At 44.6% G+C, this 16985-nt stretch overlaps 1 protein-coding gene across 1 annotated transcript in view; it reads left to right on the top strand.

Moving 5' to 3' along the window:
* The window catches only part of DDX10 (DEAD-box helicase 10), a 189094-nt gene extending 186558 nt beyond the window's left edge, over positions 1 to 2536 (top strand). The window contains exon 18 of the mRNA XM_035327036.1: positions 1906 to 2536. Coding sequence (XP_035182927.1) covers positions 1906 to 2101 — 196 coding nt within the window. The 3' untranslated portion in view covers positions 2102 to 2536. The remainder of the gene's footprint in view (positions 1 to 1905) is intronic.
* Positions 2537 to 16985: the final 14449 nt, after the last annotated feature.

Here is a 16985-nt window from a genome sequence, read left to right as displayed (position 1 = left end):
AATGCAAAGTAGGCTTCAGAGTCCATTCAAATGCTGGAAATAATTAACTCTTTTGCAAACAAGCTAAGAATGCTTTTACTTAATGAGGTTTCAGCCTTAATGCTTCTAAAGCGAACCCCCATAATCTGTTCTGATTGAAGAGGACACCATGAAACTTCATCCCAAACCCACAGTGGCCACTTAGGAAAGGAAGCCTTGAGAATCTTTTTTATATACTCGCCATATAGCTTTTAATGTTCGTGGAATATCTTAAGCACAGATGACTGAAAAAGCAGCACTTGGCCCAAAAAAGGAATAAAATAAACATTGGTAGCAGGCACTGAAAAGCACCCCCCATGCAAATTACAACTCAGAACCAGCAAGTTACTGTATCCTTTGAAATGCCCCAATTTCAGGAAAAGTATTTAATGCATCAGCTGCTGCTTATACGAGTTCTTCTGGCTGGGAAGGGGAAGGACCATATGAGTTTAGGATGATTTATTTTAATTGTGGGAATGTGAGGTACTTCTCATCGGTTTTTCCTCCTCTCCCTATGTTGTAATGAACGGGCAGGAGCTGGCAGTGCTCTGCTGTGGAAGGTGGGACAGAAGAGAGCAGGAGGCGGCTGCATGCCCTCTAAACAGTATTTCAAAATGAAATATTTCAAAAAAAAACAACAAAAAAAAACCACAACACTGTATTTACACTGAAGTAATTTCAGAAATTAGGGAAATTAAGAAAAAATCTTGTTGAAACATTTTTTGAAGTAGATTCAGTCTTCTAGGTAGAAATTTACCAGATTTATTTGAAAATCTGAATTTAACCATCTATTTTTTTAAAAAAGTCCAAACTAAGTCCTTGGACTTCTTTTATTTTTATTTTAATACAAACTGAAAATGTCATTTTGTTTCAGTTAACTTACGTGGATGGAATGGTCTGCTCTGCAAGTGGCTACATCGTCCTTTTTTTGTACAAATTCTCATCCTACCCTGTGGCATCGGACAGCCAGCTCTGTGTAACCTGCTATACACAGCTATTGCATCTCAGATTAGATTTTGTTAGATGAAATTATTTTAATCTTAGAAGGTTTATAACAAATTTTCTGTGTTACGAACAAAACCTATGCAAGGATAATCTGTACAAAGATGACAAAATCCTTCTTTTGTAAAATCCTCTCTCAAGGCCCAGGTCCCACCAGCGTGAGAGATGCGAGGAGGAGGCCGGTGGGCTTACCTTTCCTCCTCTTGCTGTCATCTGGCCATGGGACAGAAGTCACAGTGGTAAAACAGATACACAGCTCTTTTGTTGAGACTGAGGGCTGCAAAAGCCAAATCGTTCCAGTGTTAACAACAGCAGCAGAAGGAATAGGAAGTCACCAGGGAAAGTAACTGGGTTTGGCTTTGTCTCTTTCTCTGACGGCAAAGAGGAGGTTAATAGCTTCCAAGGACTTATTCTGAAAGAAGAGGAAAGAGTGGCTTGGATGAGATGGACCCAAATCAAAACTGTATTAAGTCAGGGAAGGATTTGCCAATGAAATGACAATTCTCATCTTTCTATTGTGGGTGCATATTTATTTCAGACAAAATCCTGAAAGCATGTCAAGGTCCACTGACATATTACTAAACCAGTTTTGTCAAGTTGTCTGTCACTGTATAAGGCAGTGAATATTGGATAAGGCTGATGGCAATATCTTGATAGACTGTAATCAATTAAGACAGCAGAACATCCACCACCACCTCGGTCTGAAAGCAGTTCTAATTTAGGCATGCAGAGTTCATCAGCTTGTGTTGCTTCACCCTTCTGAATTGTAATTTTGTTTGCCCTTATCTCGACATAAATACGCCTTGTTTAAAATGAATTGTTTGATTACATGATGATATTGATTAACACAGTTGTTAAAAAAGAGTAATTGATTTGTTTCTGCAGTGAACTTGAGGAGATGAGCGGAAGAAAGAAAAGAAGCTATGGCAGCAGTAATGCAGCAGAAGAAATGCCACTGAAAAGAAAGAAGGCTAAATTCAGCCGAGAGGAGGAGGAGGATCCCTTTTTGCCATTGGATACTGGGCTTTCTCTGGCAGAAGATGAAGAACTTGTGCTACAGCTGCTCAACAGTCACAGCTAATTATTTTCCTGCAGGTTTACTTTTCAGGGACATTTTCACAATTTTGTCAGCAGTCTACACAAGATGAATTTGGCATCTGGGCAGATGGGTACCAGTGGATGGAGAAAAATGTTTTCCATGTGCAACGGGAGTGTCTTATATCGACTTGGAGGTTATAGACAAGGTTTAGTTTGATATATAAGGCTTTATAAACCAACTTCCTGACCTAAATCCCTATATGTCATTTTCCCATAACAGGTTTATAATTTTAAATCAACAGGTTTTGAAGCAATTACCTTTTTTAAAAAATGAGTAATTAATCTTGCTTAAATAAAAATACAATGCTCCTTTCTTGACTGTCAGATTTGCTATTTTGGAAGTTAATTGTGTCCTAAGATTACTGAGGAAATATTGTTGGCAGCTATACTACTTAAAAATAAAAGCTTTGATATAAACTTCTGTTGTCTATTTTGGCTTCATTTTGAAAGCATTTATTTATCCATCAGTTAATAATTTCTCTTATGATTCTGTCACTTGTATTAGGCAATTCATAAAACCACTTTTAGAAGGTAAATTCTTGGGTTTGAATGCCATATGAGTGAGATCACAGTGATGCTCCCAAAACTATCACTGCCTGATAAAATCGGTTACAGGGTACAGGTTTTGTGGTAGGAGCACCTGAAAGACAATCAGAAATAAGTTACCTTTTTTTTTTTTGCATGCATTCTTCCCAAAGCAAAGCAAAATATGAATACAATACCAAATTCTGAGTTATTCAAGTAGGTTTTCATCTCTTGTTTGCCCCCAAACACCAGCTACGAGCCAGACTTGCTGCCTTCTTGCTTGCGTTCCTGACTACCCCCTCAACAACATTGGCATGTCATTCAGGAAAAAAGCACAGTAAATGCTTGCAGGCAATATAGAGAATGATCAGAACTGCTAAATTTTGCACTTTCAAAAACGAGCTAGACAAAGGGAAGGTTGCTATGCAAGAAAATGAGGGAGAGTAGGAAAATACAGTGTTCTGTTAGACTTTTTTTTTTTTTTGGCAGTGAAGAAGCATGTAAAGGGATGATTGTCTGTTTTCAGCAGACCTGTGTCTTAGCAAATTCACATGCCAAGCTCCAAAATCTGGAGTAAAACACTGACTATGTATAATTGCCTGAGGGCTTTTGCCTGTTGCTGCTCTTCAGCAAATCAAAAAGTATACATGGTCTCAAAAAACTGCGTATGTCTGGTCTCCCCATCGCATATATTAAGAACACATGGAAGTAAATGCTCCTTTTTTCAATATCACTTTTTCCTTTATTATTATTATTATTTTTTTATTACAGAAATCTGTCAACATCAATTCAGCAAAAGTCTGTCTTCCTCTCAACGTGCCCCGTATTATCTTTTAGCTTGGTTACTCAAAATGGGAAATTCTTGTCTTCAAATGCTGCTTCCCCTGTTCTGCCAGCAGGCAGGGTATCATCAAAACAATATTACAGGCAGAGCACATCTGCCATCTGCTCTGTCCTGACAACGTGGAACAAGAAGAAATGACCGAGTTTCACAAATACTAAACATGAAAGATGGGCCCTGCTTGGCATCCGAGGCAGCGTTGTTTACAGTGCCACAGTGGGCCTTGAAAATGCTGTGATCTGGTAATAGCGTTGCTGATGAATCCGTGGATGAAGAAGGATCTGATGCGACGCTGTGGTGACTGTGCTTACACTTCATCATGTGGACAGCTGCAGGGGTTGTGATGAGCGGTGTCAGCAAATGCCTCTGCACCGAGCTATTCGAGGTCCTGCTTCTGCCGTTGTGGGTGAAGACAGTAAGCTCAGAACTGGAGCGAGGGGCGTCGGTAGCGGCCATTCAAAAGTGAGCCGGATGCAGGTGATGATGCAGTGGTGTATGCATCTTATTCAGACAGTGTACCTCGTAGTGGTCCAGTGGCTCGCAGATCATCTGATGTCTGTGCGTTCACATCTCAGCTCTGAGAAGGCTGAACAGTTTGCTGGGAGCCTGTACGCAGAACGAACAAAAGATTTACCACTTCTTACTGGAATGTTCCCGTTCATATGAGGCATTGGAGCAGGCTGAAGGGAAATGGCTGAGCCACCATCCCTGGAGGGATTCAAAAGATGAGTAGAGGTAGTGCTTAAGGACATGGTTTAGTGGTGGACTTGGCAGTGCTAGGACATGATGATCTTAAAGGTCTTTCCCAACCTAAATGGTTCTGTAATTCCGTGATATGTGAGGGGTGCGAGAGAAGAATTTTTACACAGGGAGATGCAAACTGCATGTATTGGAAGGATTGTGCTGCACTTCTGTCTTTGTGAGGTATTTGTCTGTGTACAATAATTTTGCTAGTGCCCTTTTATATATTTTGCGATAATGGAGTTTTTAATGTATTTGTGTTGTCTGATACTGAGCCATTGTTTCCTGAATCCCCACAAATTTTGTCTGTCTACTTCCAATGCAGCTGTCCTTGAGGGGAGGTGTATATACAGAGTGTAAGGCCCACGATAATGGAGCCTTGTGAAAAAGAAGAGAGAAGGTCCTTAAAGCAGATGCTGCATGTGATGGGTGCATCTGGGAACTGGAAAGTAGAAAGAACAAGACCAAAAAAAGGCAGGATTCAGCATTTTGAGACAATGGTGGTGGGCTGGCATTGCTGTCAACTGTAGATCTGCTTTTAGAGGCTCCTGACCAACCCTTATTTTAGCTGTGTTTTAAATTAATACCAAAACAAATTAATACCAGAACTGCAAGGATTGACCTGATGGAAGGGTGTTTTCCCATGAGCTCAGTTGCGTTTCACACCCGTGAACCTCTCAGCAGTGACCTGCTGCCAAAAGGCTCCACACGTCTGTCCAGGGCTAAGGGACAGGCGGAGAGGGGCCAGCCCCCTGGGGCACGGCTGCTGCTGGAGACACCACCCGTTGTCTCCTTTCTCCTGGCTGTGGGGATGCAGCACGTGGTGCTGTACTATCAGAACAATTCCCAAGCTTTAGCAAGCTTGTATTTCACATCCCTGCTTTGCACAGGAGAAATGGAAGTGCGGCTATCACTTGGCTGATGTGTAATCAAAGAATTCACTGCTGTTTTTAGGTACTGCAATCCACATACCCTAAATCCCTTGTGCTTTGGCAAGAGCAGAGTCTGACTTGCCTTCTGTGCTGGCCCTGGCCTTTGGGAGTCACAGGGACTGGTGCTGCAGAGCATCCCGGGGTGGATTTCTCTAAATATCTTTAAATATCTTTAAATATCTTTAAATATCTCCTTCTCTGGAGATATTCAAAGCCCGTCTGGATGCCTACCTGGGCAACCTCCTCTAGCGAACCTGCTTTGGCAGGGGGATTGGACCCGATGATCTCTTGAGGTCCCTTCCAACCCCTACAGTTCTGTGATTCTGTGCTTTCAGGCTTCCTGCAGCTCCCCTGGGAGCGGGGAAGGTGGGGCTGCTCCTGCGTGGGTGGCAGCGGCACTGAGGTCTGGCTGCAGCAGCCAGCATCTCCCAAGGCCACTGGCCAGGAGAAATCCTTCAGCTGCCGAGGAGGAAATCTTGTTTTAAATAATGGGGTTTCATATTAGTTTGTGCCTGTACTTTACAATAATAGCGATCGATTTCCTTCTGCTGCTAGAACAATTCCTTTGTGTTGATTTATAGCTAGGTGTTCTGTTAAGGCTAAATCTAGTACATTTAGCTAATTCTAAAACTGTATTACACACACACATATATATACGTATGTACGGTATACGTTAGCGGGGATTTGTTCAGAGTCTAAAATTTTTGGTTTGTCACATACAGAATAATAGAACCATTCCTTTAATGGCTAATTTATTACAATCTGTTTCAAGCCTCTTCTAGACGGAAACTGGAAGCCAGGTAAAAGTCATGATAGCATTGAAGAGATTTTATTTATTTTTTAATTAGTTAAATAGTCTGACATTAAATGTGCTAGCAACTGAGGGTATCCAGCTTGCAGTATTTTATGAGGCATACAGAGGTGTCATTGCAAAGATACTGCTTCGCCTCAGCATCATAGAAATTTCTGTTCGGTGGTCACTTTGTAAAGAGCTTTCTGACACAGCACATTAAATTGGGCGAAGAGTATGAGAAATTTAGGCTCTGACATAAGTGGTTGCAAATTATTTGTTAGCATTTTAATGGGTATTTTCCTTTAAATATGATAGGAACAGAAATAAAAAATTATATATATTATTCCTCTTGCAACTGACTGAGTCCTGCTCGAGCAGTGACTGCTCTGTCCTGCTCTCTGGCCAGACTAATAAAGAGAGAGAAATGCCTGAAGCAAAACATTAAAAACCAGAGAGCTATGGCAGAGAACATTCAATTCAGACTATAAAAAGTAGTGCAAGATCTGAAGATACTGAAGTGACCCTGCGGGTTCCTATAATCCTGGATACATATGATAAAATCTGAAATAAAACACAAGAAGAAAACGTGTCTTGGCAAAGGTTGCAAATGGATATTTTTCCTTACTGTGCTACTCTAGTTTGACCTGATTCATGCTTATTTCTTGTGAGATAGATTGTGCTTTGTAGCAGGGACGCTGAGCTGAGCTGGGCTGTGCTGCAGAAATGGCCACCGTGGTTCAGGATGTTGCTGCTTTTATGCTGGAGGTCCCTGCCCCAGCTGTAACCTTCCCCTGAATAACAACGTGAGCTTTCAAAGCAGAGCTGAAGTCAGGCTGGTTGATTCCGTGCAGAAACAGATGAATCCCAGTGCCATCCGTTCTGCTAACTGGGCAGAAGGCTGAGAACAGCTGGAGGGCAGAAGCATCCCTTTTAATTTGATTGCGACCTTGTGTGGAGGGGAGCCAAGCCTTGCGCCCAGCATGCCTTGAGCCAGAAGATCCAGAACACAGCCCAGCTCCAAAAGAAATAAAGTTTCTGATCAATAGTTTTAGTAAGAAAAGGCTATTACCATACCTTTTTGACCATGTTTTATTAGATTTCTTTGTGTTATTACTCTCCTCTGGTGTTTGTAGCTTCTCTGAATTTAATCTCGTCCTTTCAGATTAATTTTTTTATTCTCTGAAGGATCTTCAAGTTTTATCTCTAAAAGGTGGAACTAGATGCTAGAAAATTGCATCGTCAACGTCCTTGTAAATCATAAAAATTGCTATCGAGGCTTTAGTTTATACCACGTGAATGCTTTTGCAATGAAGTACTCCCCAAACTTTAAAGGCAAATGAGCCAGTTAAGAACAAATTAGAAAGCCCAGTGCAGAAGAAGATTCTTTGCAGGCCGGCTAGGAGTTTCTGCTATGATTAAATCAGTCGAGAGAAGTCTCTCTCTTCCAAGAATGTGTTGTGCATTGCCTATTTTTGTCCATGTCTGGCTGGAAGCCACTTTTTTTTTTTTTTTGCAAAGAAAACTATTTATCAGATTCAGTCATGTAAAAATGATTGCTTAAATTACACAGGGCTATCAGCTAGCGGATTTACCCAGGAGTGGAATCTCTTGGGTAGACGCTATCTGCAACTTTTGCACATCATCTGAGATGTGTTTTGTCTATAAAATATAGATAAGTTTAATTAAAGTAAATTAGTTTTGTGGAGCAGTATGTGAAATCCTTTTGAGTTGAGAAGTAGCCATGCTGAGATTTCAGCTGCATTAGGAGGGAAGTAATGAGCGTTGTTCTCCCAACCATGCTTGGGATGCTGACGGCAGATGATGGTCCTGGCTGTGGCTTTTGCAGCGCTACACAAGGCTTCTCTCTCGTGCATGCTTGTGCCTCCGATGCTAAACTTCAGCTGTTACCAAAATGCCTGCGTGTAAGTACAGCCTGTAACGGGAATGTTAATGTGCATTTGCTTATCACATCTAAGGTGATTCGAAATTTGGCTCATCTTTTTGCAAGGCTGCCATCCATTCATTGTGCAGCACCTGTGAAATGGTCCCTTCATCAGCGTGCCCTTTCAATGGCTGTGCTGGTGCAACTCTCTCCACCAACTGCATTAGATTATACTGAGATGCAGCCTGTTTTTATTCCAAGCGAAAGTTAATGGATGTACCTTAGGAACTAATTAAGTTTCCTAGTCACCACAAACGTCTTATGAATTACATCTCGGCAGGGCCACTGCTTTTTTGATGCAACTTCCCCAAGCATGGTTTGTATTTAATTGGAGATGTAACCAGGCCTTTGTGGAAGACATCAGGATATGTTTTTGTTTTTAAAAGAACTTTGTGTTCCCTTTTTACAAGCACGTATTATGTCTGAACCCTTTCTCCTAGCGCTGATGAATCTATTCCAGCACACACTCAATTGCATTGAAAAACTTGCTATCATGCTTCCAATCGATGCTGTCCTGTCAATACAAGGGCTGCTCCTAGGCAGACAAGTGTGCCTTGTCTTGGGTCTGATCCTGGGTTTTGCAGCAGCAGCATGAGCTCAGTTCTGACCTCCCGACTCAGCACTTGACTGACAGAGCCCTCCAGGTGGGAATTTTGGATGGATTTAGAATTTTTCCCCAAACCAGCAGTCGGGTCTGGCCCAGTTTGTATGCCCAAGTGTGGTGATGGAAGTCCTGGGGAAGTGTCCCGAACCTGCCAAGGCAGTTGTGTGCAGTTAAGACATTTGGAAATAGTCGAGAGAACTTGTTCCTGAAAAAGTGTTGACATGGGACAGCCTTCTGCATGCAATTAAGACATTTAAAAGATATTTTTAATGTAGTTAAGATACATCAGTAGCAGCGAACTATGCAAGCAGAAGGATGGTGATATAGGACCAAGACTAGTTGGATGCCAAGAACTGAGCAAAACAGAGGTCCAAGGAGTCTCTCCTGGTCCAGCTGAAGAAGCAGCTGTAAGGAGCCTGTGACAGAGACTCTTGTTGCCACTGGAAAGCAGCTGATAGCCCAGCTGGGAATTGGATTCCTCACGTGAGTGATGCCATGTGCCAAGATCACACTAGGTTTTTCCCTATTAACAAACACTCTGAGTATCTGTGCAACATTATCCTGATTGGCTTTGGCTAAAATGGTCACTAATGAGTGCAGAGAAATGCTGGGAACTCTGTAAATGATTTGTTGTCATCCTGCACAACATTGCACGGTTAAATGCAAGTCAGCTTGCAGATGGATCCTGTTCCCTGAAGGGAAGCCAGATGTCCTGCTCACAGTTATGGTAAACACCACAATTAATAAATAGATGGGTGCTGCTAAACCTGCCCTCGGTGTTCCTGGCCTGCAGGGATGGTTGTGTGATGGAGACCCAGGACGTGGCTAAGGAATATAATAGAAAATAACCAACAAGGTTACTGTGGGGAGCAAGTATCCCACTTCACTCTAACATTGGCTGAAATATATGAGCCCCCTCTCTTCCTCCAAGAGATAAATAATGGTATTTGCTTTTATCTGGCTTCTTTTAGGGTTTTCCTCTGCAAATGTCTCCATCCTATGTCAGGCCTATCAAGCTTGTTTTTGGCACCCTCTTGCAAAAGCCCTTCCACCCCTCTCACAATGGGGACAGTGCCCCACGCCAGCAGAGCAGTGCTCTCGGGTTTAGGTGATGTCAAGGACTGGGCCTCGTAGGCCTCATGCCTACAGCCCTGCTGACAACAGTTCTTTTGCAAACTCCATAAACTGCTTTTCCTAAGCTTGACCTAGCAGAAGGCTGGTGGAGGGGATTGCAAGGGCCCCGTGTGCAGGGGGAACCACACCACTGCCCTCCCTGGGGCTCTTGTCCAGTATCTGCCACTGGCCTCTGGCTGTAGCTGCTGGGGCCGGCAGTCCTTGACCCGCGCAGCTGTTCAGACAGTCTTTCCATTAAAACAAGTTCAACAGCAAGTGTGCCGGGGAGGATGAAGAGCTTGCATTTCTTAAATATATGTGTAAGAATGTGCTAATCTAGTTCCTTGTCTAGTGACTAATTAGGCCCATTTACTCTTTCTGCTTCTTCTTGTGGATGCTGATACAATTTTTTTGCAAACTGATGTGCTTCTTCAGCACCTAATTTCGGCATAAACAATACCAAGCTGTTAGTGATGCAGAACTGCCTGGCTAAGAGAGCTGCTCTCCTCCAGAAACTTGCAAAATAAAGTCAAGGAAGGGTAAAAACTCTGCATGAAGGTCTCTTTTTCTCACAGTGAATTTACTCTGCTAAGTATCTGAGGTTCTTGTTTCCACCCTCCAGGGGAAGGGAGGGTAGGACTGGGCCACTGCCAGCCTGCTGCAGGCCCTCCCGGCCCTCTGCTCAGGGTGGTCCCACCCCTGGATATCAGCTCCCCCTTCTAAGGGTGGGCACCACAAAGGTGCTGAGAGGAGAGCAAAAGCTGGAGGGGTAAGAAGGGGTTGGAGGTGGCTGCAGCCAGTGGCTTCTCCGGCCTGCTGGTGAGCCCCTCCATGCCCACGTGGGTGCTCCTAGCAGCTCACCCAGCGGTGGTGAGGAGGATGGAGCCCACGGCCCTGGGCCAGCATGGGCTTGGGTTTAACTTACTGCAAAACACGGGGATGGTGCTGAAATTTGGCAGTTTCACTGAGAGCTTTCCGTAATGTAAAAACAAAACTTGAATCTACACAAACCACAGGAAATAATGCTCTTTCCTTCACGGGTGCTCGCTTATTAGAAATCTGCAGAAAACCCCAGCAAAGCAGTGCAGCCACATTGGACAGATTGGGCTGAAGGGGCTATTTCTGCTTTGTCAGCCAAGTGCAAGATGGGCTTATGGCTCCCACCTCCATGGATTCATGGTTGTCCTGAAGGTATGAGGCTGCTACCCCTCGTAAACTGGGTCACCCTGGGAGCACACAGGGCAGGGCCAGGAGGTGACATCTCCAGGGCATCGGCAGCGGCTGCCTGCTCTGGAGTGGTTTCTCCTGTCCAGGGTGCAGCCACGCTTGGGGACTGGTGTGCTTAGCTGTCCCACACTGTCCGTGGCTGTTGGTGCACACACAAGCATTGGTCTCCTGAAATCTGACCGAATCCTCTCTGTTTGACAAGTGATCCAGCAAGCTATGCTGGTTTGCAAGACTGTGTTTAAGATAAGCTCTTCCACTGCATTAGCTACTTAGAGAATTATTCTGAACGTTCAAAATGAGACTCTCCCTGTGATAATGTGGGGTCTTAGATATTTAACAATTCCCACTCACATTTCTTGTGGGTAATATTCAATATCCCACCTAAATATTCTCCTCCTTATTGTAAATATTCATCATTTTTCCCATCTACTGCTGACTGTCTGCACAGCCACTGAAATTTTCTTTCTGTCAGCCAAGTCATAAAGCATTAAGAGGGGCAGTTTTTCTTAACTAAGTGAAAATATGAGCTTGTCTATTTAGCTCTGCAGTGATTTTAACATCCATTCTGTTTTCAGTTAATGTATGTGACTGCAGCAGCCACCACTTCCCTGGGAATGAGTGACACCGCACGATCATATATATATATTTATGTATATATATATATATGTTTAATTATGGAAACACAAAGGTCATAGCTTGCTCCTCTGTAGTAACCCACCTAAAACTGTCACTCAGCTCACAGCCCCCTACCACCCCATCTTCCTGGTCTGCTCTCTATTATTGTTCTGCTACAGCCTCCCAGGGGCAAAGCTTCCATGGGCTCATTGGGCAGCCAGGCCCAACAGGAGGCTATTTTCTTCTACAGCACCTCCTCACTGCTGCCTTGACTCCTCTCGGCCTTCTGATTCTGTTCCCTCAGTGACTGCCATGTCCCCCTCCGTATGAAGCCTTGGAGCCAAGCTGAGACATGTCTCTGGGGACTGCTGGGACTGTGCAGGGCAGAGGATGATGCTGCTGGCCTTGAGCAGTGCTCCAGCATGTCTGTGCCTGCATGAGGATCATCTCTGAAATGTGGGATTGATGTCTCCCAGCTCAAGGTCACAGAATCATAGAAAGGTTTGGGTTGGAAGGGACCTCAAAAATCACCTGGTTTTACCCCCCTGCCTTGGGCAGGGACACCTCCCACCAGCCCAGGTTGCTCAAAGTCCCATCCAGCCTGGCCTTGAACACCTCCAGGGATGGGGCATCCACAGCTTCCCTGGGCAACCTGTGCCAGGGCCTCACCACCTTCAGAGTGAAGAAATTCTTCCTAATATTCAATGTAAATCTATCCTTTTTTAGTTTTAGATTAGCTATCAGATCAGATTATGTCATGTGCTCTCCTTCCACCAAAGGCAAAGCTGAGCTGCATATGCTAGTCCTTCTGGAATCCAGGGTCAGAGCATGTCCCAGGTAGCTCTCAGAGCTGTCTGCAATGTGTTACCTGGCTACCTGTGGAGAATGTCTTTGATTAACCTTGATTTTGTTATACATAAAACTTTGCAGATTTGTCATGGTTCACAAGTGAAGTGAGGAACATGTCACCTTTGCACCTGAAATGCGTCCAAGATTCAGTGGAGCAGAGGCTGAGTGAAGGAAGAGATGTGCTCCCTAACACTCAGCATCCCATCCGGCAGGGCTGCTGTCCTTGGGTCAACGTGAGAACTGCTGAGAGGACATCCTGATTTTGGTGTGCAAGTCCTGAGCACGTCCCTGGTGCAACCGGTGCTCTCTGGGCAAGTGGTGCCCTAGGGGAACGCTAAGCCTGCAGCCAAGCAGAGAGAAAGTGGTGCCAGTTCTTCAGAGGCTGATGTTACACGCAGCGTAAGGAAGATCACAGCGAGTGGAAATGCACAATGCTCAAGTTGGAGTGAGAGGAGAAATTTTTCACTTTACTGAAAATGTTGCAACGAGTTGCCACACCATTAAGAAAACCATGATCTTGATCAGATTAATGGGTGATTATCCCATGAAGAGCAATTTTGGTGTTATGTATGAACAGAAATGAAAACCTCTCTAGCATGGCTCATTTCAATTAAAAACAGGTGTTTCAGCTGCCATTTGCTGCTCTGGGATTCAGCTGCAGCTAACAAAAGTGCAGTCTCTGCTGCGGATTGTAGGGCTCCTTGGCAGGGTGTTAGGGAAGTTCTGCAACACTCCTGGGCTGTGGTCAGTGCTGCATCCATTTCTTAAGCCAGGATTTTACCCCAGGTTAACTCTGAGCCAGTGGCAGAGCTGGGACAAGAATCTGGGTTTGGCTGCAATGCTCTGCTGGGTACAGTGGTCCTCTGGGTGCAAATCCTGCTGGTTTCTCTGCCTTTGTTTCCAGAAGGAGACACCAGGTTTTTTGTGTGTTGAAAGGGTCTCCTGCTCGTTCCCTTTTGTTCACATCAGTGTCTGAAGAACCTCTGGCACAAGCCTGCAACCTTGCTGTGTATTTATGGTCATGCTTTAAGCGCTCCTCGAAGTGTCTGAAAGTCACCGGGTTGATTCTTTGAAATGCTGGGCAATTTCTGTACCACGAGGTCAGCAGTAAAAATCCTGCTGCTTTGTTAAGAGCAGGGGTGGGCTCAGGGCTGGCATTTCTGACAAAAACCCTCACTGTTGACCCCAGCTCCAGAGAAATGATGGCCCAGCTCGTGACCTGTCACCTGTGCTCACACCAAACAGCACATACTAGTTGGGGATGTGTTCAAGGAGCTATATTTAGCCAGAGCCCTATGAAACGGCAGCCAGAGAGGCTGTCTCAGGCAGCTCTGGGGAACTGCTTTAGCTTTCTGGGCAGCAATTCAGTTGCACCAGCGATGGTGGGCAGGCCTGAACAGACAGGAGAACAGTATTTGAGGTAGTGATGCCACCTTACCTATGGGTGTAGGGGTCTTTAAAAGTCTGGAAGCTAACTCCTGCATGGGCATGGGGGAAAAGGGAAGGTAGCTTGGTAATGAGTTTGGGGGCACCTTTTTGTTGTCTTGGGTTTCTTGCAGAGAAATAGTCAGGAGAGTGAAGGTAGTCAAGGAACAGGGGCTGACAGTGACCCCCCAGAGGTGGTGTAGGGGCTGGGAAAGCCATGGTAAACTGGTGGTAGAGATCCAAAACTGTGCATTGAGGCTGCTCTGTCCTCACTGCTGGGAGGTGCACGGCACTGCACTGTGCCATGCCACATCGTGGAGACCTGCCGTGTCCCACCATTGGCAGGATATAAATGCTCAAAAAAGGACGTAAAAGCTGGGCTGATGATGACTTGGCCGAAAGGGTCGCTCTGGGACAATTTGCTCATATGGCAAATCCTCTGTCTTTTTGTTCTTCAAGAGCAAGACCTTTGTAGGGATGGGATTTTCCAGGCTGCTTTTAGCATAATGCAGCCTTTTACAGCCTTCTAAGAGATGACCTGTGCTCTACCAGAAAACAGGAGTGGTTGATGTACGGGAAAAAGCATTTTTGTTCACTTCAGGCCACTTTTTGAAAATTTTTCTCTTTTTATTCTTATAAAGAATAATCTATCTCATAAACAAACTTCTGCTTAAGTAACACTTCTCTGTTTAGTATGTTGTTTGAGCAGCAGCAGCAGACAGGTGGTGACGGGCTGCATGAGGGCAGGGAAAAAAAAAAAAAACATGTGCCGTGTAAATCAGTCCTTTAGGAGCTGCGTGCTTAGGTCAGGCACTTTGCTGCAGTGCTTCAAAGTTTCTTACAGCTTTGGAAGAATTCAGCAATAATCAGCCACCAACAAAATATAAATCTGCAAATTAGCACAGAAACCATTGATTCCTTTCTCATCACCGCCTGGTAGCCTTACAAAGGCACTTTCTGAACTGGGTGGAGAAATGGTTTTTAAAGGAGAAGAATTTAGCTGTTTTCTGGCACAGTTTCACCCTGTGATGAATGCAACTGCAAAGGTGACTGGTTCATTTTACCAGCCTGTGCCTTTTGTTCAGGAGCAGCTTCTGTATCTCCTGCTCTTAGGAATTTGCACTTGATGCATATGCAATCCAACTGCAGAAGTAATTACACAGAGTCAGGAAGGAGTTATAATTCAATGTAGTGCTAAAACAAGAATGTACTTAGAGTTGCCTATATTCAGGAGAGAAAACAGAAAGTTCCTTCATCTGTGAAGCGGATCTGATCAGGGTTTGAAAATATCCAAGGCAGGATCTTGCTCTGGAGCTGCTGTAGGCACCAGCAATGGCAGCAAGCATTAGCATTGAAAGTAGCCCCTGAGCTCACTCCAAGTTCATTTTGCTTTCCCTCCTGGAGCAAACCATGGGTTTGTCATTGGAGTTGGTGGCTGGCAAGAAAAGGATGGAGAAACCCTCGGAATGAGACGAGGGGCTGATTTTGCATCTGCAAAATCTGAGCTCATATGTGAAAAACACAGCCTAATCCCTGTGTTGGCAGTGGTGTTAATTGTTAGTTACTAAACATGAGAGAGGCTCTGGCAAACAGAAGATGTGGATCCAGACAGGCTGTTTCTGGGCCTGTCTTCCACCCAGAGATGTGAGCAGGGCAGGTGGCACCAGTGACCATGTCCCCAGAGGAGTATCTTCCAGCCTGGCAGGAGGGGCTGCCTGGAAAGCAAGGGAACAAACCCGGCTTGTCTGGACCAAGAGATTTCTGTGGCCAGAAATTTACCTGGTGGCCACCAGCATCACCCCAGTGGATCTGTGTCAGTTTGGATCAGCCATGGGTTTGTCTGCTCAGTGTATGAATGTGAAATATGAAGAGGTCTGGAGTCTTCAGGAGATGGAAATGAGAATGTCCAGGCATCACCTGGGAGCAGGGGAAGGTAGAGAGAGGGCTGCCTGCGGTGGATGCAGCACTTTGAATACTTGGCATCCCCCTTGTTGTGGTGATCTGCAGAGTCCCCTGCCTGCGAGCTTGCTGCTGCTGCTCAGCGTAGAGTCAAACACTTTACACTAATGATCACCTATCGCGAGCAGTGATGCAAATGTGTTCTCACCAGCGATATGAGAAATCTGCTGTTGTCTCAGCTTTACTTGTGCTTTGACAAGTGCTTTGCAGCAGGCGATGACAGCCCCTGACACAGCCAAGGCGCTTTCGTAGCATTTTGTACCTCTGTCAGTCTAAGCGGAGCTGACTCGTGATCCATTTTTAGGTCTGATCAGAGATTTCTTCTAGGTTTTTCCTTTAGTTTGTAGAAACACTTCCGTGAGATGTTTTCATGCAGCAATGACCTCTGCTTTGATCCCTGACTCTGTGTCCTGGGCATTGGCTCTCTGGGAGCTCGGTGCTGGAGCTCGTGCCACTGCCCTGGCATCGCCTAGCAAAATTCAGGGGTGCTCCAAGTTATGGAAAAGACCCAGGTGAATCTCAAAATGAAGCATAAATGAAGCAAACCTGGCTTCCAGGTGTTTCAAACATTGCTCAGGTGCTCATGAAATTCATGGGGTTTGCTGGGACTTCTAAAGAAGCAAACGATACGGAGCCACTTTCTCTTGAGAAATACGATACAGTGGAAGGAATGGCAGCAAATGCAAAATTTTGTGATTTTTTATTTTTTTTCTGGTATCTCACATACATTTCCTTGGCAGCAAGGTAATGCTGGGAGACGGCTCCTCAGAAAAGTAAGGAGAGCAGTGCCCTGTAATGCATAGCTTAAAGCTCAGGACAGTGATTAGCTGTATTAGTGGTATTGCTGCTATTATTCAAGAGTCATTTCCCTGCAGTGGGAAGTTTCAGGACAAAAGAAGTTTGCAACTGTTGAAAAATGCTGCTAGACTCTACATGCTTGGTTTTGTTTGATTTTGGGTCTTTCTAAGGAATAACATTCATTTAATGACTGGTCCCATTAAAATTGTGATATTGATTTATTTGCCAGGAAAATAAATGGGTGGATATCTCATATCATGCAGTTGTATTGATCTTCTAGGAGCTGATGGGATGACGGCTTTCACCATCGGACAGCACGTTAACACTTTAATTGATATATTCTGAAACCTAATTAGAGGCCAACTGGATTCCTTGTGGGAATAATATTTATTTCTGATGTTGACAAAGTGCTCCCAAATGCAAGTCATATGGTGTGATTTAACAGTGATTAAAACTTGGCTACGAGCACAGGCAACTTGAGGAAACTGCCAGGCAGCTGAGAC

The sequence above is a fragment of the Oxyura jamaicensis genome, chromosome 1 (assembly GCF_011077185.1).
Source record: "Oxyura jamaicensis isolate SHBP4307 breed ruddy duck chromosome 1, BPBGC_Ojam_1.0, whole genome shotgun sequence".
Classification (NCBI taxonomy): domain Eukaryota; kingdom Metazoa; phylum Chordata; class Aves; order Anseriformes; family Anatidae; genus Oxyura; species Oxyura jamaicensis.
This window is presented reverse-complemented; position numbering and strand designations above follow the sequence as displayed.